Source organism: Leptinotarsa decemlineata, unplaced genomic scaffold (assembly GCF_025532065.1).
Source record: "Leptinotarsa decemlineata unplaced genomic scaffold, Ldec_3_MD MMD2_tig00026358_RagTag_RagTag, whole genome shotgun sequence".
Taxonomy (NCBI): Eukaryota; Metazoa; Arthropoda; class Insecta; order Coleoptera; family Chrysomelidae; genus Leptinotarsa; species Leptinotarsa decemlineata.
In genome coordinates, this window is record NW_027412703.1 from 5,040,660 (window position 1) to 5,068,118 (window position 27,459).

General features: G+C 35.8%; 1 protein-coding gene across 2 annotated transcripts in view; it reads right to left on the reverse strand.

Moving 5' to 3' along the window:
- Positions 1-27,459, reverse strand: part of ENGase (cytosolic endo-beta-N-acetylglucosaminidase) — a 67,230-nt gene that overhangs the window by 25,207 nt on the left and 14,564 nt on the right. For both annotated transcript variants that reach the window (XM_074184859.1, XM_074184860.1), the window contains exon 4: positions 5,163-5,463. In XM_074184859.1, the coding sequence (XP_074040960.1) occupies positions 5,163-5,463 (301 nt within the window). The remainder of the gene's footprint in view (positions 1-5,162; positions 5,464-27,459) is intronic.

The window sequence follows — 27,459 nt, forward strand, 5'->3', positions numbered from 1 at the left end:
GCTAATGTATCTACACAAGTAAAGTCCCAAACAACAGATTTACCATTTTTCCATGGAACAAGTGTCATACCATCCGGCCGTTTTCCGTCATCTCGACTTGTGCCTATGGGTTCTAAAATCGCAGGAATTTTTGCTGAAGTTAAAGCCCTTTTGATTAGATCATTGATTGCATAATGGCGAGATAAACGACTAGCGCTAAAACAGCAGCTCAACCCATTAGTACCTGATTCATCCACAAATGCACCACATTTACAAAAGTGTCGAACACACAGTAGTGTACCAAGTCTAAATCCGATGGCAAGTCTGAAAGAGTCGTCATCCAATAGAGTCCCAAGTGATGCTACATGAACAGCATTTAACCAAGCACCAGATTATTTCACAGTTACTGCGAGAAGACGAGCCTTATTTTTCAAAGTGTCAGAAGCTGTCTTCAGTGAAATACTAGTTGCTTGATCTAGTAATGGTTTATCCCATTCCCTTTGGTTTTTCATGTCATCAATTTTCATTGTTTGGCCAGTTCTAGATTTCCAAAGAGATTTTCCCCGATCGAAAACAATCAGAACACTGCAAAATGAGGACAGAAATGATGGCAAAGCGAGTGAAGTGGCCGAACGAATTCCTAATCCTCCTCTAGAAACTGGAAGTGATGCCTGTAATCAAGTTTCGTCTTCGATACGGTTATTAGTAATGAGTTCCAGCATCCTTCTTAATTCGTCATCGATATTTTGTAATCCTTATTCGTCATGTCAAGTAGGGCTACACCTCAAAATATATGATAATTTTGGAATGGCTAATGAATTCTTCAATAAATGGAATGCGACATGTGTTGGTAAAATAGATAAACATCCTGACATGACACGAAGTGATTGTAATTTTTCTTTTCAAACAAAATTTTAAGGCATCATCAGATAATGGGGCACCAAGAAGAAACCAATTGGGGTTTTCAATCACTCGTATACCGGGAGCTATTAGGTTAAATTGATCGATGATGTTAGGGTCATGTTTATCCAGAGAAATGAGTTCACATTTCTCGAAATTCAGTTCAAGTCCCAGGTCTTTCGAATGACTTATTGTGTTACGAAAATTTTCTAATACCACATTTGCTTTATCACCAATTGAACCATCATCCAGATACCAGCCCTTGAATTCAGTGGATATTTCAGTTATAATATGATGGATAGAAAGACAAAACAATAGTGGTCCAAGTGGATCTTCCTGCTGTACTCCTTGTTCGGACATTATAATTGCGTAACCAATTATTAAGAAAGAAGGTTCACTGTGACATCCAATAAAAGAATATATGTCTGGTATGGCGTTAGCCACCGAATGTAACATGAGATTCCTGTCTATAGTATTGAATTCATTCTTAAAATCAAGTTTCAGATTTTTCTTAACTGGGTTAGGGTTTTGATTAATATAACATCGTGCAGCATGGGCTACTGCCTCGCAACCACCATTTGTTCCGGATCCAAATTGTTGGGGATGAAATAGATTTTCAAGACATTCTCGTAAATTGAAACAAGCAAGTTTCGCTACTGAACGTCGATAAAAATTTCCAACAGCTATAGGACGTAGACCGCCAGTCTTTTTCTTTAACGCACATAAAGAAGCATCATATAAAATAGGATGTATGTCTTGATTGACCTTTCCAGAAAGAAGCATATTGCAAAGGTTCATTAAAGAATTCAAAAGATTTTCGCCACAACAACCGGAACTATAGCTTAGCATATCTTGAATATGGGACGGTCGCAATGAATCAAGAGCTCCACAAGAACTGGTGCGAAAAGATCTCACTGCTATGAGAACATCTACGCTTGTAACTTCCAGAGGACTATGAGAAGTTGTATATTGTCCAGAATTGTCCAGCAGGATGTTTACTTCGTAATTCTTCCAATGTTGTTCAGCAGGACGAATTACGATGTTCAGCCGGACTATCAGTAGAACAGAGAAATCTAACAGCCGCTGTACTCGTTTTTTGAGGATGTCATTATAATTTGTATGTTCATCAGAAATGTTGGCATAACAATTAGTCGATCTCGTAATGTTATTATTGAAACTATTCAAATTTTTCTTCACTATTGTTGTGACTGAAATTTTTCGATTATCTTTAGTTCTCTGAATACTAAAACACTTTCATAAGCAAACATGAGCAAATTTTTCCAAGCAGTGAAAGAACTCCTGGATACACATTCGTTAATTAATTTTGTGAGGGTGATTTTAGAGAGTAACCTTGCAGCCTTCGGAATACGTTTAATAATATGTATATTTCTTCGCAAATTAGATAAATGGATATGAAATAGAACTTTTTTGTTTCCAGGGTCAAATTCTTCGAAATCATTATCGGGATTGAAATTTTCATAGGAACTTGTAGAATCGATTGATTTAGAATGAAGTTTTCGCATGTGGATTTTCAATCGTCGTATTTTGTAAAATTTTCCACATATTAAACATTCTGCTTTGCCAGCTGATTGTCTTTCTTCTTCTGTCATCGAATATAGATCAAATTGGTCTGATTTATCGTGATCGGAGTCTTTTAATTCCTATGTGACTTTCTTGTATCGTCCAAAATCTTGAACGTCACCCAACGTCAACCAAGTGGTGAATGGAAATATTTCAGAAAAAAACGTGTTTTCATCAGAATGAGCACCAGATTTAATATACAATTATCCAAAACGTTTTGTCCCATAAAAATAGTTTACAATATCGCTGGAAAATCTATGAATTTTCTAAAAATTAATGAAGAGATGAAAGCACTGACATCACTCGAATCGACTTTTTTTGTTTCATTATAAACTAGTTGTCAAAATTCACAAATTCATATGGGGAGAGCTTCATAGTTCTAGTTTATTCATTTCCAATTCTTCCAACAAATGAATCTACCTTCCTTCATTGCACCAAAAATTGATCAGGAACGAACTATATCTAAATTATGAAGGACCCAAAAGATCTAAGAAATATTCTAGCATAAGCTATTCGGAAAAGCTCTCCGAAAACATTAAAAATAATTTTCCAAAACTCAACATAATCACATCATTTACCAGTAAGAATAATTCCTGTGACATGTCATTCAACGTAAAACCCTAAAGGGATAAGAGGAAAATATCGGACATACAGTACGATGCAAATGTATGGAATATATTCGATATTTACAAAATGAGCGTCTTTCGGAAGAAATCCAAAAACAGGTCAACTTTAATTTTTGACGGCCCATCTCATGATATTCATATGAAAGACGTTTCGTCACCGGTGTTGGCGTGATGACGTAATCGACAATTTTTTTAAATGCAAACAGGGGTCATGTGTCACCTCATTCAAAAGGTCTACTAATCATCTATTCAACGGTATAACCTTGCCAATATTCATTTATACAAGATGAACCAAAACATGTTATTTATTGAAGTACAATAAAATTATAATAAATGTTCAAATTGATGACCTTCAGCTATGATGCAATGTGAAAGCCGGGCACTGAATTCATTTCTAACGTTTCCGAGAACTTCGGGGGTTATTTGTGCAATCTCCGCTCTGATGCGTTCCTTCAACTCTTCTAAATCATTTGGTCGATTTTGGTAAACTTTACTCTTCAAGTATCCCCATAAAAAAAGTCTAACGGGGTCAAATCCGGAGACCTTGGTGGCCATTCGATCGGCTCTCTTCTTCCTATCCACTTTCCTCGGAAAACAGTATCCAGGTAGGTTCGTACATCAACGGCGTAGTGTGGGGGCGCCCCATCCTGCTGGAACCACAAATCATTTCTATTTGGAAATAGCTGATTCAGTTGTGGCATCAGATAATCTTGAATAAAGTGTAGATACCGAGCACCAGTTACGCTTTCCTAAAAAAAGTATAGTCCTTTTATCTGGTTGTTCAAAATTCCGGCCCAAACATTCACTTTTTGTGGATATTGTGTGCTATGCTCCTCCATCCAATGTGGATTTTCTCTTGCCCAGTATCGATAAGTCTGACGGTTTACGTGACCGTTGAGCATAAAAGTAGCTTCATCTGAAAATATTATATTTTGTATGAAACTCCGATCTCTGTGCGAGCGCTCCATCATGATTTCGCAAAATTCGACTCTTCTGTCAAAGTCATCTTCTAACAGTTCTTGGACCAGCTGAACTTTATACGGATGCCACTTTTCTTTTTTCAACACTCTAACAACAGTCGATTGGTGTAAATTATTATCCAGTGCGACTTGCCTCGTGCTGGTATGGGGGTTTTCTTGGAACGCAAGTACCACATCAAGTTTTTGGACTTCTGAAGTTGATTTTCTACCACTTTTAGGGAGATCTTTAACATGGCCCGTTTCTCGAAACTTTTTCTCAATTTTACTTATTGTTGATTGAGAAACGGGTTCTCGGTTGGGGTATTTCGCATTGAATAAATCATGAACTTCTGCCTGAGTCCTTACTTTATCTCCACAGCCAATCATAATTAAAATTTCGATTCTTTGGGTTTCTGTTACTTTCATTGCCAGATTATAAGTGATTTAAATATTTTTCTAGAAATAATGTCAACCGCTTCAATGATACTTCACTTCAATGACATTGACTAATCTCAAGTAGAGTGTAGGACTTTTATCACCATTTCTTTTTTCTAATCAACAAAAACAATAGAAGACAGTACGATACTTTATTCTCAGTGGCGGTGCATAGCATTATTTGGTTCAACGAATTACTATTATTTGTAATTCCAGTCTTCTGAATACATAATTTCGGTTGACCCTGTATTAATACATATTGAAACCATTATACCGTTGAATAGACGACTAGTAGACCTTTTGAATGGGGTGCCACATGACCCCTGTTTGCATTTAGAAAAAATTGTCGATTACGTCATCACGTCAACACTGGTGACGAAACGTCTTTCATATGAATATCATGAGATGGGCCGTCAAAAATTGAAGTTGACCTGTTTTTGGATTTCTTCCGAAAGACGCTCCTTTTGTGAATATCGAATTCATTCCATACATTTGCATCGTACTGTATATAGATTAGAATGTGGTGACTGTTCAGCACTCAGAAGCTGATTTCAGTCAAACTTTTTCATGTTTAATAATTTGAAATCCTCAAGTCAAATTATCATACATTTAAGCCATCTGCTTGGCAAAATTTTGGAAGTTTTCCTCGCACACAGATAAATCGTTAGCACAAAAAACTCACCTGTTATGTTCATTTAATGCATTTTGCCATAATAATTCGCCTTTTTCTGTAACACTATCGTACCAAATAACCAAGTTTTCAGGGTTTATTTCATGTATTAAACGTGTTATGTATGGCACGAATTCCTTCAGTACATCAATATTTTTAACATTATTTTCTATGTTCAATAACCAACCATCAAAACCAAAAATTTTTGTCAATGCTGCTAAAGATTTGGCAAAGCTAATCATCGTTTCTGTATCTTTAAATATGTTCAAGTCACAAATTTTATTGCCCGTATCGAATTCAGTAATAAGGGTCCCTGAAAAATGGAAAAATTGTTGATGATTATCTGATTATTTGTTGAGGGATTTTTTTAATTCATGGCATATAAGTTCCCATACCGCATATTTGATAACCATATTTAAATGTTGAACAACCAACAGGGCAGGTCAAGAATAAAGTACCTTTAGATTGAAAGGGTATATCTTTACGAGAGATTATTTTATGAATGATTTGAGTGTTTTTTCTTATAATGTTATCCATATTTGGTACTGAAGAGCCAACAAGGCATGTGTCTTACGGCGAAACATCAAGATGTCTACCAGTGAGGATGACAGTGTTCCATGTAAGTAACATTTGCTTCTTTCATTAATTATATTGTGTAGAAATCCTGTGAATGATATCTGATTACGAATGTTTGGAATACAAACGGTATAGAAAGAATGTTTTTCGTTTTATTCAGCGTTCATAAAAAATATAATGAATGTTTGCAAATTACGTTCAAATGCAAAATCATAACCGCCCATTTAATTTTTCATTATTTTTCGTAAAATTTTCTACTCAATGTTCATCCATACATAATAATTCATTCGATTTAACCAAAATAAGCGCCATTTGAAACAGTTTCACATGACGATTGATTTCGTCATCATAAGTAGTTGTTTACAGCTGATTCTCGGCCTCCCCCCACCACTATGACGTATTAATTGCTTTTTTTATTGGTTGTTGTTTGGTGAAGTCAAGGTGATGTGACCTTGAAGGGTGTGGTGTATGGATCGTTCAGAAATTTTTTCCCGGTTCTAATCCTCCCCCCACCAACATGATGTGTTATTTGCTTTTTTTGTTGTGCAGTGAAGTCAAGGCGTTGTGACCTTGAAGTGTCTGGTGCATGGATCGTTCAGATTTTTTTTTTCATATGAGATTTTGTGTGTGTGTGTGTGTGTGTGTGTGTAAGAGAATGCATGGTACAGGGTTTCATCATGTGCTTGTTTGTCTATGTACAAACATACGTCTGCATACTTCGAAGATCCTCCAAGTAATAAATGCTCCATCGGTGTGAGGGTACCAACTTAGTAGTGGAGTGACGTCACAGCAATAACCGTTCAACGGCTAGAGAGCGACATGTTCACTCCACGACGTGTGGCAGAGTAATGCGTATTCATTGGTCTGCCCTCACCTCTCCCGAAGCGCCGCTTCGCTCTAGCCCCGCTATCGATGGTGACACAACGGCAGCCGAGGACCGTCTATCTAACGTCTACCCTCTCTGAGACTGCAACGACCACTGCTTGCTCGTACCGGCAACTGTTATCACATCAAGTTGGGAGATGGGCTTGGCTGTGACATCAGGCATCTCTAGTGGATAGCAACTAGCAATGTGAACCTTTCACGGTTTCATGGTGGGGGTGACTCGCACTGTTTAATATAAAAGAAATGCTTGGCACACTATGAAATCAGTAGACGAATATATCTGCAGCAGTTAGCAATTGGTAGAGTGTTATTCAGTTCGTAATAGAAGGAAGACGGTGAGTGTATTTGTCTGTTGGAAATTGTTTATATTTTCATATATATTTTCATCATGTCCGTTTCAAAAGTAGACTTGAATAAAATTAATAATTTGATTGTCCAGGAGGTTGAAATACTAGAGCAAAAGGCCTTATCATCATTGCCAATTGATGAAGTGTACATAATTAAAAATATGTCAACTTATTCTACACGATTTGGTAAATCAATTTTATTAACTTTGCAAGATGTGAGCAATGATAAATTATTTAAAACATGGCTACCAAAACGTATTTCGTTGCAATTCAGTGATGACGATATATCTTGTATCAACTCATCAGGTGGTAAATATACGATGATGTATTTAGGACAGAGCCAACAAAGTTTTGCTGGCATGAAAACGCGATCTCTAGTCAAATTCAATATGATTGAATAATAGTAATAATTTATAGTGAATTTCTTTAGGTCATAGCTTACAAAGTTTTTTTGGTGTGAAAACGCTAACTCTAGTCAAATTCAATATGATTGAATAATAATAGTAATTATAATGAATTTCTTATTGTTTTATTGATATTCATATATTAGATGATAATTATATGGAAATATAAACATTACTAACTTAGTTGAATACACTCACTTTGTAACTACAAGTAAAATGGGAATGTGAGTATTATATCACTGAAAAATTGGAGGTTGCTTATTGTTTTTTTTTTATTCGATTTCAGTTCCACCATTTAAAGATGTGGATGCAGTACGCAAGTCAAGATTGTAGATCTCAAATCATCGGTTCAACATTTGTCGTCTAAATTGAAGGTGTTGGGTGATGGAGCCGAACATGCAAGCGTTTATGATATGAGTGTATGCTATGATGAAAAACAAATCGAATTATGCCTTCGTGATGCTGAGAACTATTGGAGTGGTGCAGAAGTTTGCAACAAATTTTTGGATAATGAATTGGAATTGTGGCAACTTTGTGAGGTTATGATTGAACTGAACCTAAGAAGATTCCTGTATAGCCTCCAACCATACTTGCCAGAATGGATTATTCATCACTTTGAATTGAATGATGAAAATCGAGAGGAAATTGAAGATGGTCGCGAAAATGATGATTATGAGGAAGAAGTTATTTTAGATAGTCTGTATGTTCCTGTAAATCATAAATGATGTCAAATAAAAAAACTTTGTATTATTTTCATGTTTTATTTATTTAAATCTGATGAAATACAATAGAAAATGATTACAAAACAATAAATATGATATAAAATACAATACATGATATAAGTCAGTTACAAATAAAAAAAAAAAAGATCATAAAACAGTACATGATAGAGTGAAAAAAAAAGTGTCAATATCTGCTATGAACTGAACCATCCAATGCATTGTATGTTAAAACTGTATCATGCAAAATTAATGCATATACTTTAGTGTTGTCTGGAAACTTGGTCTTCCTCGTCTCAAACTCAATCTTTATATCAATAGTTGATGATTTTGTTGCATTCGGTTGATGGGAACAATCGATGACGAATAGTGGATTCTCTCTAAATTGTCCAATGTCCATCAGAGGTTCACTCATATCTTTATCATAATAACTTCGCTGGAAACTCTCAAAAGCATAATAAGCAGGAGCATCAAGTTTTTTATCGAAATTCAAATTCCAACGCTCATATGGATAAACTTCAGAATTCAAGTATACTCGAATACTATTGATATCAGCAGTTGTGAATTTTGTAATATCTTGTGTTCTATCTTCAGATGTGGTAGTACTTTGGAATGCGATGATGACAAAACGAGGAGTTTCCAATGCGTTAGTTGTTTTGATGGCCCATATGTCTGAAGAAGTCCCACGTAATGATGGTAGTTCATAGAGGTCCCACATACGATACGCCAACTTGATTTTGGCATTCAGACCGCTTTTGTTTATTCTACTCAAAAGTTTGAGCTTGTGTTTATCATCTGGTACAATATGCCTTATTTTCCATTCGATTTTATTTATTTCCAAATCAGCATCAACCTCACCTATATATGAGTTTTCGAATGATCGAGCGATAATCAAAATCAATTCCTGTTTGGCATTCAAGATACTTTTGTTGTAATCTTCAGCAAAACCCATCAAATATTTCAGTGGTAGTTTTCCACTAAAAACATGACTGTTTGTATCCAAGATATCTTGCTTCAATTGTGAAAGTCCCCAACCAGATGTCAATAATGTGTTAGCATGAGATTGTCCAAATGATATCATGGTTTTCATTGTAGATGTTATCCCAGGTTTTCTAACAACAGCCACTTGTTCACCACCCATTTCATAACGAATTTCGTCAAAGAGAAATGCAATTGCATTATTCGAGAGATAGCATGTTTTCGCTACATCTGTGGGGGTGAATTTACCTTCTATGTAAATGAAGCTCTCGGCAATATCTAGTATAACATCTTGATTATTGATTGCAATTCTGATTTCATCCGAATTCCTGAATAGCGGTGATCCATAGGGCTTATATGTGTGCTCATGTAAACTTATGAGAGAATGATCGAGCACTGGTTCATTGAATATATTCAACTTTTCATTGTTTGTTTCGAGCACCATTGTTATTTTCTCACTTTCAATCCAATCGATTTCAAAAATTTAAGATCACTCACAGACAGAGCGTTATGTGCTAACTGTTTAGCATACACTTGTGGAATGAGCTTCTTTTTATGCACACCTTTCTTTTTGATAGTGCAACTCGTTTGGGATTGTTCAATGCGATTTTGTCTATTATAAATGAAACCCATAACAACAGTTATTCGATTTTCTTCAATTCCAAAATAATGAAAATCTCTTCTTCACTTCCAAAATCGATAAGGTTATTTTTTTCATCCAAAATACGCACTGTAATGTTGTGAATCAATTGACGACCTTCTGGACTGACAGGCATATATATAATACTGTGTGGTTCTTTAGTGAGATTGTAGCCAGGTTCAACATCAATATCGAATGAGAAAAGAATGTGGGATTCTTCACCATTTATATATGAACCAGATATTATATTGCAATCTAAGCGGATAAGTCTCACAGTTGTAATGTTTATTGGTAATGATGATTCATGTATCTGATTTGGTGGAAATATTTCATGAGCGAACCCCATCATTTCTGCTATTGAATTTGGATGTGTCAGATCAATTTCATATTTGGATCGCATTTCACATTTGAATGTATTATTATTGGCGTGTAGATAGAAAATATCATCTGCAACGACATCATTTGGTTTTTTATCATGAAACAATCTGAACATGATATGTTTCTGTATGACGGCATTGATCTCTTCTATTTCATAAGCACCACATGGAATTTCAATTGTCAACTTTTGGGGTATCGATGAGTTGTCATTACTGATTCTAAAACTAACTAAGTTATTAGCTTCAGTTATATTATTGATTGTATTGCACCCATAGAATCCCAAAAGTCCTAATCCATAACGACTGTTCCTATCCAATTCAATTGGTGGAAAAAAATCCGCACTCAAGACACTTGTCCCGATAGCTTGTAGCTCGAATTTTCGTGACATGACTGATGAATATTTTGAAACACATTTCAATTTATTATTGTACACAGCAACAGCACATTTGAGACAATTTACACTTTTTGGAAGGTGTTGTATTGTAATAAGTATCATTTTTATTGATACCAATATTCACATCCTCTATATTACAAATACAACACATAGATTTCCGAGGTATAGGACCGTCATTAACATCCGATTCTGAATTTTGATCGTGGTGGTGGTGCTCATAACAATATCTATGTTTCATTATATCGATGTCATCTTGCAGATGCTTAGGCAACTTTTCCCAAACATATGCAATCTCATGTGCAACACATGCAAGTATCACTTCCTTAGGCATATTTGCAAGCATCACTTTATCCATTTTTTTCAAGGTACCATATTTTGAAAACATTCTAAGTGAAAACCCCATTCCCTTGATAGCCTCCCGATCCAGTTTTGGTGTTGAATCCATTTTTATTTGGAAAATTATTTAGAGAGAAACTGCAAGCACAAGTGACCACAGAGAACTGTATTAAATTTCTGTTGTCGATCATAGTTATATTTGATTTTTACATTCGAACATTTTCGAAAGAATCGAGTCAATTCCAATGGTGGGGGTAGATCTCCAAAACTATCGAAATATGTGACTTCTTTCCCACATTTTTTATATGCCACCCAATGTGTTCCTGGTCCACTTATTCCATCTAAATTAACAATAGCTGTCTCGTTTTGTTTTGGACCTGAAGATGGTAGTCTATCACGCATAAAAACACCACGAAAATGTGGAATTTTCATGTGGAATTTTCATTTTTTGTGCATAATAACTGAGATCGAGATCAGTAAGAGGCCTCTGAGGTAGGGGTTCAATTAGTTTTTTGTTTTGTTTGTAGCTTTGTATGGTTTTAAATATAGTCCTAAACCTTTACGGTATGGTTTGAGATATATTCCACTTCCGCGTTTGCCTAATGCTACAGCCTCCATGGTTTTATTGTGACGATTGGCTTCCATTAAAGCCGCTCTGCTGGCTTTTGCCGAATTCACGGCCTTGGTAATACCAGCAGCGGCTCCCGCCAAACTTCCTAGTGCGGATAGTCCAGCAAAAATTGGTATCAATGGTAAAAGTCCACCGATCTTGGGAACAGGAATTATGCGTGGTGTGCGGATTTTCTTCTTTCCACCGGCAGCTTTAAGGTATTTACGTGCCGCCTGCAATGCCACAGTGATAGCTTTTTTGCTATTATTCGTCACAAATTGATTCCCACCAGCTTTCTTCAATACATTTCGCACTTTATGGACTATCCCAGCACCAAATGCAACTTTTTTAATATTATTTTTCTTCGATTGTTTCCTCTTACATTTTTTCTTATTGGTACTACAACCCATGCCCATATGTCTTTTCGCTTTCATAATGTTGGTGACAAGTAATGCAGCTGCTCTTTCCCCAATACTCGCGTCCTTCGATTTAACCCTATCCCAAGCGCTGTATTCAAGTTCTTTGTCGGCTAAATGTCTTGCTGCAAGATCGGATGGATGCTTAGAATATTGAATATCGTGTTTTTTGCATTCAATATCTAATTTATTGATTCCAGGGTCGTTACGAGCTAAACGTTGTTTCAATTTTGTACCCGGTCCACAGTATTGATAACCTCCGGGTAGATGTAATTCGAAAGGAAGTTTGTTTATTAAATCATTAACAAAACCACAACCTCTTTTAATTTTACGATCACTTTCAATACGTCCGTATCGTTTGATGGTACACATTGAAATGAATAAGCTAATAACATTTATATAGTCTCCAACCACGGCACGATGCGCATTGTAAAACAGAAAGAAAAGTTTGCTGTAGATAATCTAGATGAGAAATTTGGTTGTGGATTGAATGGACAAAGGGTATTCAGACATGGTCCACTACTTCCATCATCAGTTCGAGGACTCATTATAGGACCTTCAAATTGTGGAAAGACAAATGCAATGATATCACTATTAACACATCCACAAGGACTGAGATTTAGAAATGTGTATCTCTATTCGAAATCACTCAATCAACCTAAATATCAGTACTTGCGAAGTGTTTTGGAACCTATAAAAGGATTAGGTTTTTATACATTCAGCAATAATGCAGAAATAGTGGAACCCTCCGACGCTAAGCCTAATTCTGTTTTCATTTTCGATGATGTGATATGTGAAAAGCAAGATATTATTAGATCATATTTCTGTATGGGACGTCATAAGGATGTTGATTGTTTTTATCTAGCACAGACATATTCACGGGTACCCAAACAGTTAGTGCGTGACAATACCAATTTCATTATAATGTTCAAACAAGATGAGACGAATTTACATCACATTTATTCAGATCATGTTTCACCCGATGTAACATTCAAACAATTCCAATTGATGTGTGTTAAATGCTGGGAGGACCAATATGGATTTCTAGTCATTGATAAGGATAGAAAAATAGATGAAGGTAGATATCGCAAAGGATTCGATAGTTTTATATACCCATGATCTTGTTTTTGGAACTTATTCGATCACTGAATATTGTAGTGGTCACTTCACCAACGAATTAAGCTTTAATTCAAAAAAAGGGCATTATGAATACAAAAAAAGATCCTGAAAATAAAAACAATGAAATTAATTTGAAACGTCAACTAGTAGAGACAACAGAAGCTGTCAGGCAGAAATTCAACTCTATCAAGAATGATAATATTGAAAATCGTACGACACTTGAAAGATTGTATGAGCCCATAATGAAACCATTGAATGTTTTATCATCAAACGCTACTTCTAAATCACCAGTGTTATCACCAAATCATGGAACTGTTCAATCTACTTCAAATTATCCCATGAGTACTCCAATAGGAAGAAAACAATCTTTTGGTAGTGTATCATCTGTGAATAGTGACACGAGCACACTTCAAGACGATATGAGAACAACTCTATTCGAAACACCATCATCGTCCCACATCGATTCCTCGGATCCTGACATCTCACCTGTTATGAATGAAAGTGGTGAAGATGTTTTGATGAAACATTTGAATAATATAAAATCTAGAAATCCAGCATATGATGGAACATTTGGCGTACGTATGGATCCAATTACACAAAAGCTGAAAATGGGAAGTCTAGTGGTAAATTTCAAAGATGGAAACATTTCATTTTGGGATGCTAATAAAGTGAAAAAATATGAATGCGCAGGTAGTCCAGAATTGTATGATATGATTTTTTTGAAGAATCCACAAGATGTTGATAATGAAGAAACTCGTCAAGTATATTCCAAAATATTGAAAATAACGAATGCTCCATAGAAACAATATCATCTGAAGAATGGTTTTAAAAATACAAATTCTAAAAAATTTCGTGAAGTTATCAAACCTCTATTAGACTCACGACAATATCCAATAAGAAGTAGAAGTAAAATTGGTGGAGCACTCAAACGAGTGAAAATGGAGAAAATATATAATTCTAAACCTGTGAATTATGTGTACTGGAATTCACCGAAAGAGTTAGTTGCTCGCCTACGACTATTGGTAGCTTCAAAGTCAGCTGGACATACCGGACATGATAATGAAATAATTTCAATAATTGAAGAATTACGTGAAGAAGGTATAATATATTAACATATTCACATGTAATGATCACTGTCACATCATCATTCAATGCAGTAACATTATCACCTTTTCTCTTTAATCATATTGAAATAGAATGACTAATGAAATAAGTGATGTCAAACGACAAGTTGTTAATGAATTACATAAACCTGCAAGACGTAATTTTCGTAGAAGAATAACCACCATCAAAGGTTTTGCAGATCTATGGCAAATAGATTTAGCTGAACTGCAACCTTATGCAAAAAGTAATGAAGGATACCGATATATACTTGTAGTGATAGATTGTTACTCCAAATATCTGTGGACTGTAGCAGTTAAAGATAAAACAGGTAGTACAGTAACTAATGCAATGAAACATGTACTGAAAGAAGCCAAATACTCCCCCAAACACATACAAAGCGATCAAGGGAAAGAATTTTTCAATAAAAGCTTCTCATCTCTCATGCGAGAATATAATATCAATCATTATTCAACATTTAGCACAAAGAAGGCAGCTATAGCAGATAGAGTGATTCGTACAATAAAGGCATGGCTCTACAAGGAATTTTCGATGAGAGGTCACCACAAATGGCTTGATATTCTTCCAATTATAACTAGTAGATATAATAATAAAGTTCATCGTACAATAGGTATGGCACCCATCAATGTTGATTCAACAACAAAATTAAAATTCAAGGGTATCAATGGAATTGGAGGAAGACAAAGTAAACCCAAATTCCAATTAAATGATATTGTACGTATAAGTAAATACAAACATATTTTTGAAAAGTCTTACACTGCGAATTTTACCACGGAGCTATTCAAGATTGTTAAAATTAATAAAACCATCCCAACGACTTATAATCTTGAAGATATGAATGAACAGCCGATTAGAGGATGTTTTTACGAAGAAGAGTTATTACGAACCGAGAATCCTGACGTATATCTGATTGAGAAGGTGTTGAAGAGAAGAAAAAATAAAGTATATGTAAAGTGGTTAGGCCTTCCTAGCGAACAAAATTCTTGGATTGATGAATCAAATATGGTTTAAATGTATATAATAGTGACTTTTATGAATAAAGTAATATTAAAGTTCATTATTGTTTTCATTTCAATTATAAGTATGTGAACTGAAAAATATTGCAGCGGTAAACATTGCCCCAGCCATTCGCAATGTTCTGTGTATACCAAACCAAATTAATTGTATACTCCATTCCCGCTTATATTTTTCAACTCACGATATTGAAAACACATTATCATTCCCAAAACTAATCGCCGTCACTTTGAAATGCAGTATCCAACTCTTTTTGCCAATTATCTCTCACTGATAATGCTGTCTCATAAAGCTTAGTCGACTCCTCAAGCTCAGCCTGAGCTTGCATTCTCGAACGTTGATGGAATTGCTTATCTTTACCAATTTTTGAACGGAGTTCATCAGCATCTTTAGACATTCTAGCCAATTCAACCTTCGCTAATGCAATCTTGGCATCTAATGCTTCAAGAGTTTCATTATTAGCATTAATAGCTCGCTCACTCTTTTCAAGTTCAGCAATAGTCATCTGTGCCTTTACAAGACGGCATTTTGCTTTCCTTTTCATTTCCCCAAACCGATGGAGGGGACTGAAAGAAGATAGCGGTTCAGCTTTCAAATCACTCTTCATTTCTTTAGGAGTACCTTTTGGCTTCCTCTTCGATCTGTCACTTTTCGTTGCGGGTTTTTTCTGTCGCACAACACTTTTGGATTCTTTCTTTTCTTTAAAGTCAGTGACAATCGATGAAGATGCCTTAGTAATCTTCCTCTTGATTGTTCTAGATTTCTTATCAACACCAAGAGGAAGGGTAGATGAAGAGTGTTTGAGTGATGATAATTGCGAAACGATCGGATTTTCAATAATAATTTGCTCATTTGGTTCTGGCACATCTGCAAAGTTAACGAAGTCGTTAATATCAAAATCATTTATCGAATCTTGACTCGATAAATGTAATACTGGAATATTTTCAAAATCAGTCTGATCGATATCAACAAGTGGTGAACCATCTTCAGCAATCAATAGCGACATAGAGCTCATGATTATTAAGGTCTGAGGAATGATATGTGATAGCAATAGAATGTGGATAGGAAAGGTGATGATGTTACTGAGACCTCACCATTTATAGAAGAAAATAAACTAGCGCATGCGCTCTTTCATCAACTGGCACATGCGCTCTCTCACTAAACTATTCACGCATGTAACAATCTTTGTCATTTAAGAGGAAAACTTTGTGTTGCATGCATGTATTTTTAAATGTTAGAAAATAATACAAATAAATTCAAAATATATATATATATATATATTTATTAATAATAGAGGACAATAACGATAATAAAAAATGAAAAATGTTAATATGTCTCTGTGGATGTGGAACGTTCTTTGACTCTATTCCTCAATAGTTGTTGCTCGTGCGTCAAACACCAACATTGAAAAAAATGGATTCTCCTATTGGGGTAGAGTTGACCAACCTTCTCACACAGATCCCAAGTACTTCTACATGCATTGCATACATGATTCCAACAATTCATGGAATATGTATCACAACGCAAACAACGTTGCAGTGGAGTTGGAACGGCAGCACAGGTACCACAAATATTTCTACAGATACCTATATTGTTAAATATTATAGGTTCGGAACACTTCAGACACTGTAACTGTTGTTGACGATAATCCGATTTTGTTCGCTTCGGTGGATGAGAAGGAGGCGATAGTTGAATCCGCAACACGCAATCACTACACATACCAGTACATGGATTGATTGAATCCTTAGGTCTACTTATTTGACAAAAGTAGCACACAATAGCTCCTGCAATCATCATTGGGTAGACACACACTTTTGGTTTTTCATTCCACTCTTTTGGAAACGGCATTTTACTAATTCGATTAGAAATATTAAGAGATGACTTACATAAACTCTGAATGCTCTCTCCTATACCTACGATCTCTATTTATACAAATCAACATCATGTGGAAGTATAGTGGGATAACTTCTCCTACTATTCCACTCTAAACGAGTCAAGTGGGAGTCGCATCACCTCCTATATAAGTTGACTTGCAAACCTAGAGTTCATTCATTCACTCTCTACAACTGTGAGCAAACAACAACAAGATGAATTCTGCAAAAATAAATGCTGCATTAAATAGAATAGCTGCTGTTGATGAAAACAATTGGATAGACGAATCAGATGATGAGGATGTCAATGTTCCGCTAGAGGAAGTAATAGTTGAAGCAGAAGATGTTGGAGTCGATGAAGATGAGATAGACGAAGTTGAAAACGAGGCCAACCAAAGCGACGAAGATGATGACGTGATGGAGTTTGAGAGGGTCATGGATGAAGAAGGAGATGATGAAGGGATAGAAGCTGACACAACTGAAGGTGATGGTGCTATGAGGATCGGTATGCGAACACTCAATGTCAGTGAGACACTGGAAGATCCCTTGGATTTGTATTGTGCATTGGATGCATACGTATTGATCAGCACAATAGATGGAGAGAACAAAAAACTATGTTGGTGCTGCTTTCGGTTTTATTCGCATAGAAACAATAATGGAGGGTGGTATGCCCATGTCAACACCCACAACACTGTCTCAATTATGGAAATGGGACAGAATTGGTGTGAAGCTTGCGAGAGGCCACTAACAAACTTCACCCGAGTATCTACATGTATTATATGTAATAATGTCCAACCTGTGGCACAATAACCGTGGACCTACTGGTCAAAAAAAAACAACAGCCCTTTTCAGGGCTACATTATTCACACAAACAGTAGTTAGTTGTATTAGTATTCATAGATTATGTGACAAATGAATACTTTGACTAATAAAAGTCTAAGTTGGAAATTTGTTAGTCTTTGAATATCTATACATTAAATGACAAATAAATTACTATTTGTTAGTCTTTGAATATCTATACATTATATGACAAATAAATTACTACTTTGACTGAAAAGTCGAAATTTGGAATTTGATAGTCATTGAATATCTATGCATATGATGAGTACTACTTTAAATGAAAGTTGAAGTTGGCATTTGTCAATCATTCATATGCATATAATGATGAATACTTTCACATACATATATTTCGTTTGAGATTATAATGTTAACATAATGTTAACAATGGTATGAATCTGTTTCTGTTTGAAAGTATAATGGTAGCTCTGAAAAGAGCTATTTTTTTTTATTGTTTCAGTCTTTAATTGTAGCCCTGAAAAGGGCTGTTATTTTTTTTATTAATCCATACAATGATATGGACTAACGCTCCTCATCATCAGAAACAATAATTATGGTATCGTCATCTGAATCAGATGATATACTAATGATATCATCCTCATAGTCATCTGAATCAGATGATATACTCATGATGTCGTCGTCATAATCAGCTGAATCAGATGATATACTAATCACATCATCCGCATTATTATCGTCAACAGCATCTATGTCGTCCTGAATACCTTGTTCCACTCGTTCTGCGAAATCATCAGGAAGATCATAGATTCGCTGCAAAAATTAAGCGAAGGTTGTACTCAAATGATCAGACGTTGAATCTATTTCATGTACTTGGATGGGTCCTGTACTCGACATTGTGGAAGAATGATATAGAACTGGGATTGTTGCTATATTTATATTGTAAGAAATGAAATGGAGGGGGTGAAATGTAGAACAGTGTTTGAGATTCGAAAACATCAAGAATGAAACTCTGAGCGATTATTAGGAGAAATTCTAGTGATTATTATGGAAAAAAAAACTAATAAGAGGGAGAGGAAGGGAGGAAGACACTGCCCCAGCCTCGCAGTGCCTCGTGTACACCAACCAAAAAGTGTGTACTCCGTGGAAGGAAAGGAAAGGAAATGATGGACGAGTAGATGATTATATGTCATCATCGGAATTGAGGACATCATCATCGATTAGGATTGGGGATGGCGGAGGACTATCCTCGATGAGGATAGGGGATGGTGGAGGACGTCAAGCTCGTCATCAGCATCATCACCAGAGTCGTCGTCGTCATCATCGTCGTCATCGCTACTCATTGGGACAATGTCATCATAAGCAGGGTCCCACCATCCGTCAGGATCTGGATATTCCGAGTCATCCAAGTGTCCTTCGTCACTGCCAGTGACATGTTGAACTTGCATCCTGATGTCGTGATCCGGTATTCGTATGGCGGACTGTGGGGTTCCGTGGTGGAAGAGACTACCTGTACCTGGCTGTTATCCCAGTAATTGAAGTTGTACCCCTGATCCGGGCAGCTATAGGGTTCGGAGGTTGAATCGGGTTCCATCTCGATGCTAGCTGATCAACTGAATGTTTCATCAGATGATTTCTACTTTTATACTTTCGAGAGGGAGTGGGAGAGGAGTGGAACATTGAGTAGGGGTAAATTGTAGTGTGACATAAAACATATTCAATGAGTAGGGGTAAATTGCAAAGTGACATAAGACATATTCAATGAAAGAGATACTTGAATGGATAAAATACAAATGAAATATACTTGTCGATTTCACTATGAAACATGTCTATTTTTTATTTTTTAAATTTTCTTCACATGAAATTATTTACAAGTGATTAGAGAACACAAAAATTGATGTGAGGTATTTGTCTAGAAGAACTTGGAATTGAAATAAAAAAAAATAATAATAATAAGAGGAAGTGAAGAAAAATGCTCCAACCATCGCATTGTTCAATGTGTACCAAACCAAAAAACAGTGTACACCCTTTATTTCACTTCCTTTTCCTTTATTCAATATAAACTTAACAAATATAAACTTAAAACTACCATAATTAAATACTCCTAACTAACCTAAAACTAATCTTATATTTACACTTCATCTACAAAAAGAGTGTCCATAACTGTCACTATTTTTTTGTACAGCTTTATCGAAGAGGTCTCTGCTTTACACCTTTCCTGCAGAGATGCATACTTCCGATCTATTTCGGCCATTTCCTTTTGGAGTTCCCTCCGTCGGTTATCCATTTCAGCCATTTGTCGCTTCATGGTAACCAACGCGGCCTCGCTAGATCGGGAAGCTCGTTCTGCTTGCCTGGGCTCCGCCCAGGTGGGTGGGGCCTCCGGCCCCAGGTAGGCGGGACATCTGGAGAGACATCTACGCCTGCTTTGCGCGTTCCTAACATAATATGCAACCGAACACCTAACCTAACGTATGTATTAACGTAACCTAACCTAGTACGCTAACCTACCGCTATGCAACCGAACACCTAACCTAACCTAACCTAACCTAACCTAACCTAACCTAACCTACAGTAACTATTAACCTAACCTAACGAGGGAATACTAACCTAACACCTAACCTAACGTAAGTATGCAGCTAACCTAACGTAGCTATTAACCTAACCTAACGAGGGAATACATCCACCATGTTGGTTCCATTAATACATCATCAGTTGGTTTTGGTTTTGGTTGTATTATTCTATGATTTGGATTAATGTTCAGTCCTGGATATCCCAGTCCACCTGATGATGATGGCCTGACTTTATAGTTTCTCTCCAAAACTTCTTTATGGTTTTTCTCCAATACTTCAACTCTCTGTTCCAGTACATCATACTTTTTCATTGTAGTCCCTGTTATGTTTGACATAGCATCAAATTTTGTAGACGCTGTTATGTCAGACATTTTTATGTCTACATCACTTGTAAGTTTGTCAAATTTACGAGTGAAAGTTATCCGAGCCTCTGCAATTTTATCGTCAAATGCTTGCCGGGCGTCCCGAGCAATATTGCCTATTGTGGATTGTATTGCAGCTTGTAGGGCTAGAAGTATAACTTCCTTTGCTCCATTAATTTCCCCCTCAAGATATGATACAGTTACACAATCACTCTTGTCAATTGGTTCACTTGTATTTTTCAATATTTTCCTTTGCATGTCATAATGACCATCTTTTGTTAATTTAAAACCATTCCCAGGAGGACCTCGAATGACATTACCACCCCATTTTCTTTTTCTACCAAACTTATCGATTGTTTTAGACATTGTGCACTCTACGATGATTCTCTTCAAACTGATATTTCTGTCATTTACATTATACTATATATTGCAGTAATTGATTAGGGAAATAGAAATAATACAAATAAAATTTTAATCATTTTATATTCATTACAGTAATACATATACATACATACATAATACATTAATATCACATTACTTCTATCATATATTATTAATTATAAATGGCTACATAAATATCAATATTGAATTTTCCGGTTTTGAAGATATTGAATGATATTTCAATCATTGATCTCGGCAGATAATAAATTAATCAATTGATCCAATGGAGTCTCCTGAGATTGTGATTGTTGAATAATATTACTTATCCAACGAATGTTCTCATTTGGATCGTTTTCATAAAATTCAATATCATTATGACCCCAAGGAAGAGTGTGGGTAGTATTCGGAATGATAAATCGTTTATCGTCGTGATATGATAATGCAACTTTATTTTTTAATTCAGTATACATATCATGTAACACGCTTCTAAATGAATTCATCTTTCTGAATATCATACCACCTTGTTCGACGATTTTTTGATAATCTTCGCATGTCAATTCATTCTTTATTACAGATCGTTTAACCCCTTTGGCTTTCTTAAATTCACCATCAACAGATTTCACATAATATGCTTTAGCACCTGTACCATAAAAACTCATGATTGGATCATTTGGAAATTCATCTTTGAAGTTACCCAAGACTGAACTTGTTACTGAAATATTGAATTGGTTAACTATACTGTAATTGGATGTATCAAATCTACTTATGTTAGTTTTTATGAATTCATAAAAATTTTCTGTGTTTACTTTAAGAATGAGCGAGTCGGTATCTGTGTGAAGTAAAGAGACATTTTCATCAAAGTGTTGTTTGATGCATCCATAGAAAAAGTCATACATGACTGTTTTAGATAATTCTAATATGGAAAATCCCAAATATAATGGTTTATCGTAATGAACCTTCACTCTACCCAATTGAATGGCAACGAAATTATCAGTGAAAATTGAACAATTTTTGAAATTTGGTTTGGCTATGAGAGTGCTGGCACCTATATTTTTCTTTATATTTTCCCAATGTGTAACGAGTCTAACATCAATTCGATTATCTACATTCTCCATTGTCTTTCCATACACCGCATTATTCATTAGTTTATAGAAATCTTTAACAGATTTGTTGTTAGACCTATTACGCATTTCAGTATTAAGATCTATATAGGGTTTCATCCAGCATGATTGTTTGAATTTCAATACTCTATGTGTATTCATTACAATCAATCCATTTTTGACAGCTTGCTGTAGATTCCTATAATGAACAATATATTTTCTTTTATCATTCAAATTTGGAATTAATTTGGGAATTTTCGATTGTGTACGAGGTGGTATTATTTTTTCGACTAAAAATGGAAGGTCAGAATGTTTATCATGCAACTCTTGTGGATAATGAATGTCCACTTCAAATACATACCCATACGGACTATCAGTACTCACATCCATCACATCGAGATTAAGAATTTCATTTGGTGTCAACCATGTAAATTCACTTGTTGGTAGAGGTTGTGACATACTGTGACCGTATAGATTTGTTGCATCTAAATATGTAATGAATGTGGAAGGTTCGTTGGGATTATAATTGGGTAAAAATCTATTATTTGCTATATGTTTCCTCTCGCTACATTGACTAATTCCACCTCGTATACCTTTTTGAAAAAAGTGAATCATATCAATGTCAGTTAGTAATTCCAATTCAACATTACTGAACTTCAACATGGCATCCCATGATAATCCAGGTGCAGTGTAATATTGTGCCGGATCTAAGTTATATATCTCTAAACTTGTGGTGCGGAAGTTTTCAAAAATATCACATAGTAGCAATACATCCGACTTCAAATACAAATCAGAGTATTCCCCCAAATTCTGACACTCGAATAAATTCCAAACATTTCTAGCCCTATCATAATCAGTTTCCGATATATGTTCACAATTGAGTGTGTCATAAAACTGATTTTTTGTCGGAAGTAATGGATAATTCAATTTGTCAATGTCATCAACAAAACTATATGGAAATACACCTTTCTGTCTCATCAAATTGAATTTCTCAATTTGTGGGAAATGTTTGTGCATCTCCAAACATTGATCGGAGGTCAAGTTTGCACCCAACTTCTCCAACGAATTAGTCATAAATTTATAACTATCGATAAATCTCATTTTGAGATAATTCTTCCTAACCACACCATCTTTATCGGTATAGCTGTGTGTAAAGAGATGCTTCGTGAAAGATATATATTTCTCTTTAGTTTGCGGGATAACATCAACTTTCTCTTTATTCCTATACAATTCTTTTATGAATAAATGACAATCATAACCACTTAAATTATGAAAAATGATAGGTATGAAGTTTGGTATTTTGAAATTTAAATTACATTTCGAGTGAGCGGCATGTGATCTTTTCTTTCCTGTGACATGACAATGATCTCTTACTTTGACTTCACCATCAGTAAATGCTTTATTACATATACCACAAGTTCTGGCTGCAACAAACTGTTCTTCTTCTTCGACAGTTTGTGTATCCATTGGTTTAGGGTTTCTGAGATGATTTTCATGTATCTCTTTCAAATCATCTTCAATGCTACTCACAAATTTCTGAGCTGCATCTACACCCCTATATGTAACAAATTTTGTCAAATCATCATTATATGAACACTTTATCAAATAAGCAAATGAATATGGGGCATGTTTGAATGTTTTAATCGTGAATGAACTTCCAGGATTTGGCTCATTCACATGAATCGGTTTAAGCACTGATTCAAAATCAGCATACACTACAAATGGCACCCTCATTTGCCTCTCAAAGTTTTCAAACATTAGTTTATTTTCCGCAACCATTCTACCATATTTATTGATCTTTAAATTAGTAGTTGGTGTTGTGGTACTAATGTGATTACAATCATACATATTATGACGTAAAAGCAATCTCTCATCAGGAAAATATATCAAACATCCGTCACAAAAATATTTTTTCTGTCTATGAGCTGATAGTTGATTAGAAACTAATCTTGAAAGATCTTTGATCCAACAATAGTGACCATTACCGGAGTCATCAGTTATAAACAACAAATTGACATGTCTCCGGAGTCTTCTCTGTGAGTATCGCAATAGACCAATCACTTCATACTTCATTTTACCCTTCTCAAATGTACTCTCTAAACCGTAAACATTAATTGAAATATCATTCCTATCTTCGAATATTTCGATACTCTTATTATTAACTTTAACCGGAAAATCCATACCTGTGACATCTAAAACAGTGGAAAAATGTGGATATGACGTAAGTTCGGACACTCGACTATCTGCAGGATATAATGCTGATGTTATAGCCCAAGCAAAACAATATTGATCTTCATTACGAACATTCACAACAGCTTTCTTCCATTGAATACATTGAGGCAGCTTCACATATGAACGTCCTTCCAGTGGACTGTATTTATTAATGTTGACCTCGAGAAACAATATTTTTTCACAAGTCCAACCTGAATTATAAAAAAAAAATATTACTATTCAATCTTATTGAAATTTTTAAAAAATAAATACCTGAGTCACGATCCTGGAACTCAGTCGTTTGAGCCACAATTACATCACGGAATCCATCAAAAACAGCATTCAAATCTGAAGATTGGTCCACTATTTTATTTTGGGAATTAAATGACTTCGTGTCCCTCGAATCATCAGTCTGAAGAATATAATTCCCAAAAACTTCCATATTCACCTTGATGCTTTTATGGATCCTGATGGCTGATTCCAGTAATTCAATGACCTTCTGCCTAATCTTATTGAAAAATGACATGTAGTCACTGGTTACAATCGAACTCTCCACCCTGTATGTAGCAATGCGGCAATTGAATGCATTCGTTATAATTTGAACACCGTCAGACAATTGAACACATGCATTATTTTTATGACTCATGGTTCTTCGGTGAGAATTCACTTGGGTCATAGGAATTGTCACATTACAACAATTGCACGTATACATAGGTGTTGCATTATCCACTCTCACCCGTTTCACTGCAGGCCCTCCTTGGCAACTCTGGAGCTGATGCCGACGAAGATTATCACTACGAGTGAAAGATTTACCACAGTCACAGGAATACATTTTATATAATAGTTCTCACTAACTCACTTGATGTAAACTGACATAGCCAACACTCGTACGCTTCTTAAATACACTCTGATAGGACCCGTCAAGACGTCATAGCCAACCCCACTTCTCAACTACATGCGCCAAGATTACCTCCCAACTGAATGCGATAACAGATGTCGATATACGAGCAAGCAGTGGTCGTTGCGGTCTCGGAGAGGGTAGACGCTAGGCAGACAGTCCTCGGCTGCCGTTGTGTCACCATCGATAGCGGGGCTAGAGCGAACCTTCATCGCTTCGGGAGAGGTGAGGGCAGACCGATGAATACGCATTACTCTGCCACACGTCGTGGAGTGAACATGTCGCTCTCTAGCCGTTGAACGGTTATTGCTGTGACGTCACTCCACTACTAACTTGGTGCCCTAACACCGATGGAGCATTTATTACTTGGAGGATCTTCGAAGTATGCAGACGTATGTTTGTACATAGACAAACAAGCACATGATGAAACCCTGTACCGTGCATTCTCCTACACACACACATAAACACACAAAATCTCATATGAAAAAAAAATCTGAACGATCCATGCACCAGACACTTCAAGGTCACAACGCCTTCACTTCACTGCACAACAAAAAAACTTCACCAAACAACAACCAATAAAAAAAGCAATTAATACGTCATAGTGGTGGGGGGAGGCCGAGAATCAGCTGTAAACAACTACTATCATAAAAATTGTGTTTTCGAGATTCGATGAAGTCGAAAAAGGCCTCTTTGACTGGTCCTGATTGGCGAAAGTTCTACCTGTGAGAAAGTTATAGTAGTCCAGTCATTATAGTAAGTTCACCTCGGAATTTGAGATACCCAGCTGTAAGTCTGTAAATACTTGTATATTGACACCCTAAAAGTTGTCTCAAAACCTACATATGGTAGGGTGTAAGCAACTATTAAATTTCAAGGTCAAAGGTCACAAAAATCGGTTTTTTGCGCTTTTTTTGGAAATATCTCATTTCCTATGGGTTTTTTGCTATTTGTATTTATCATCAATATTGTAGAATACAAAATTCTCTACAAATTTTGTTTAAAAAAATTTTTTATACGGTGAACCGTTTTCGAGATAGAGGGCGGAGAGCACGCGGTCACAGCATCACTTCGGGTCAACCGGTGCCTATTTGATTGGTTTAAACTCCATGATCCTTTTCCAAATACTACGCAGTTAATATCGATAGCTTCTGGAATTGTTGGAAATGAGCAAATTAACTGCCACAGAGCTTACGAAATTGGATTAGAGTCTATGAAGAAGATCACCGACTTATCATTTAATGAAATAAAGTTTAAAGGCTCCGAAAAAGTAATGCCGCTTTCCAGTGTTAATAGTTGCTTACACCCTACCATATGTAGGTTTTGAGACAACTTTCAGGGTGTCAATATACAAGTATTTACAGACTTACAGCTGGGTATCTCGAATTCCGAGATTCTTACCTAATTTAAGCTTAAATGACTGGATTATAGAAGAACTTGAAAAGATGATAGTCGATTTGCGAGAGGTCTGGGTAGTACAGTAGGTAAGATATAACTTCGACGCTCAATTCGTTAAATTATCGGACGGCGATTTGTGAAACATGCGAATGGGTGTTGTCGTGGAACAGTATCGGTCCTCTTCTGTTGACCAGTGCCGGTTGGTGCTGACGCAATTTTCGGTAGGTATAGTCGAAGTAAACGATATTGTGCACTCTCAAAGTTGGCAGCACTCTCAAAGGCCATAGGAATTAACCGGCTGCGAAATAGTCCAAGTGTACTGTAGAATTGGCGGTTCGTATTGGATAATTTTTACTAACCGAGTTTAAAATGTTTAAAATGTGGCGTACTTGGACGCCAGTTATTTCTTCAATATGTTCATTCCATCTGAGATGTGAATCAATTGTGACTCCCAGGTATTTAATATGGTCTGTTCTTAGGACTTCTATTTTTTTCCGTGGTTATTTATTATTAATTCATTATAGTTGGGTAGTTGATTTTCGTAACTTGCAAAGGGTAGAAATTTTGTTTTTTCAAAATTATAAAAAATAAACTAATTTCTCTTTCAGAACTGAGAGTATTGTTTACTTTCACTATTTGCCTTCTGCTATTCAAATAACTCCCGAAAAATAGTTGAGTTTTGCCTCGTATTCCTGATTCATTTAATACCTTTAACAACTGATCGTGGTCAACAGTGTCGAAAGCTTTTGCTAAGTCTAAAAATACACATAATGCCGGCCGTCTCT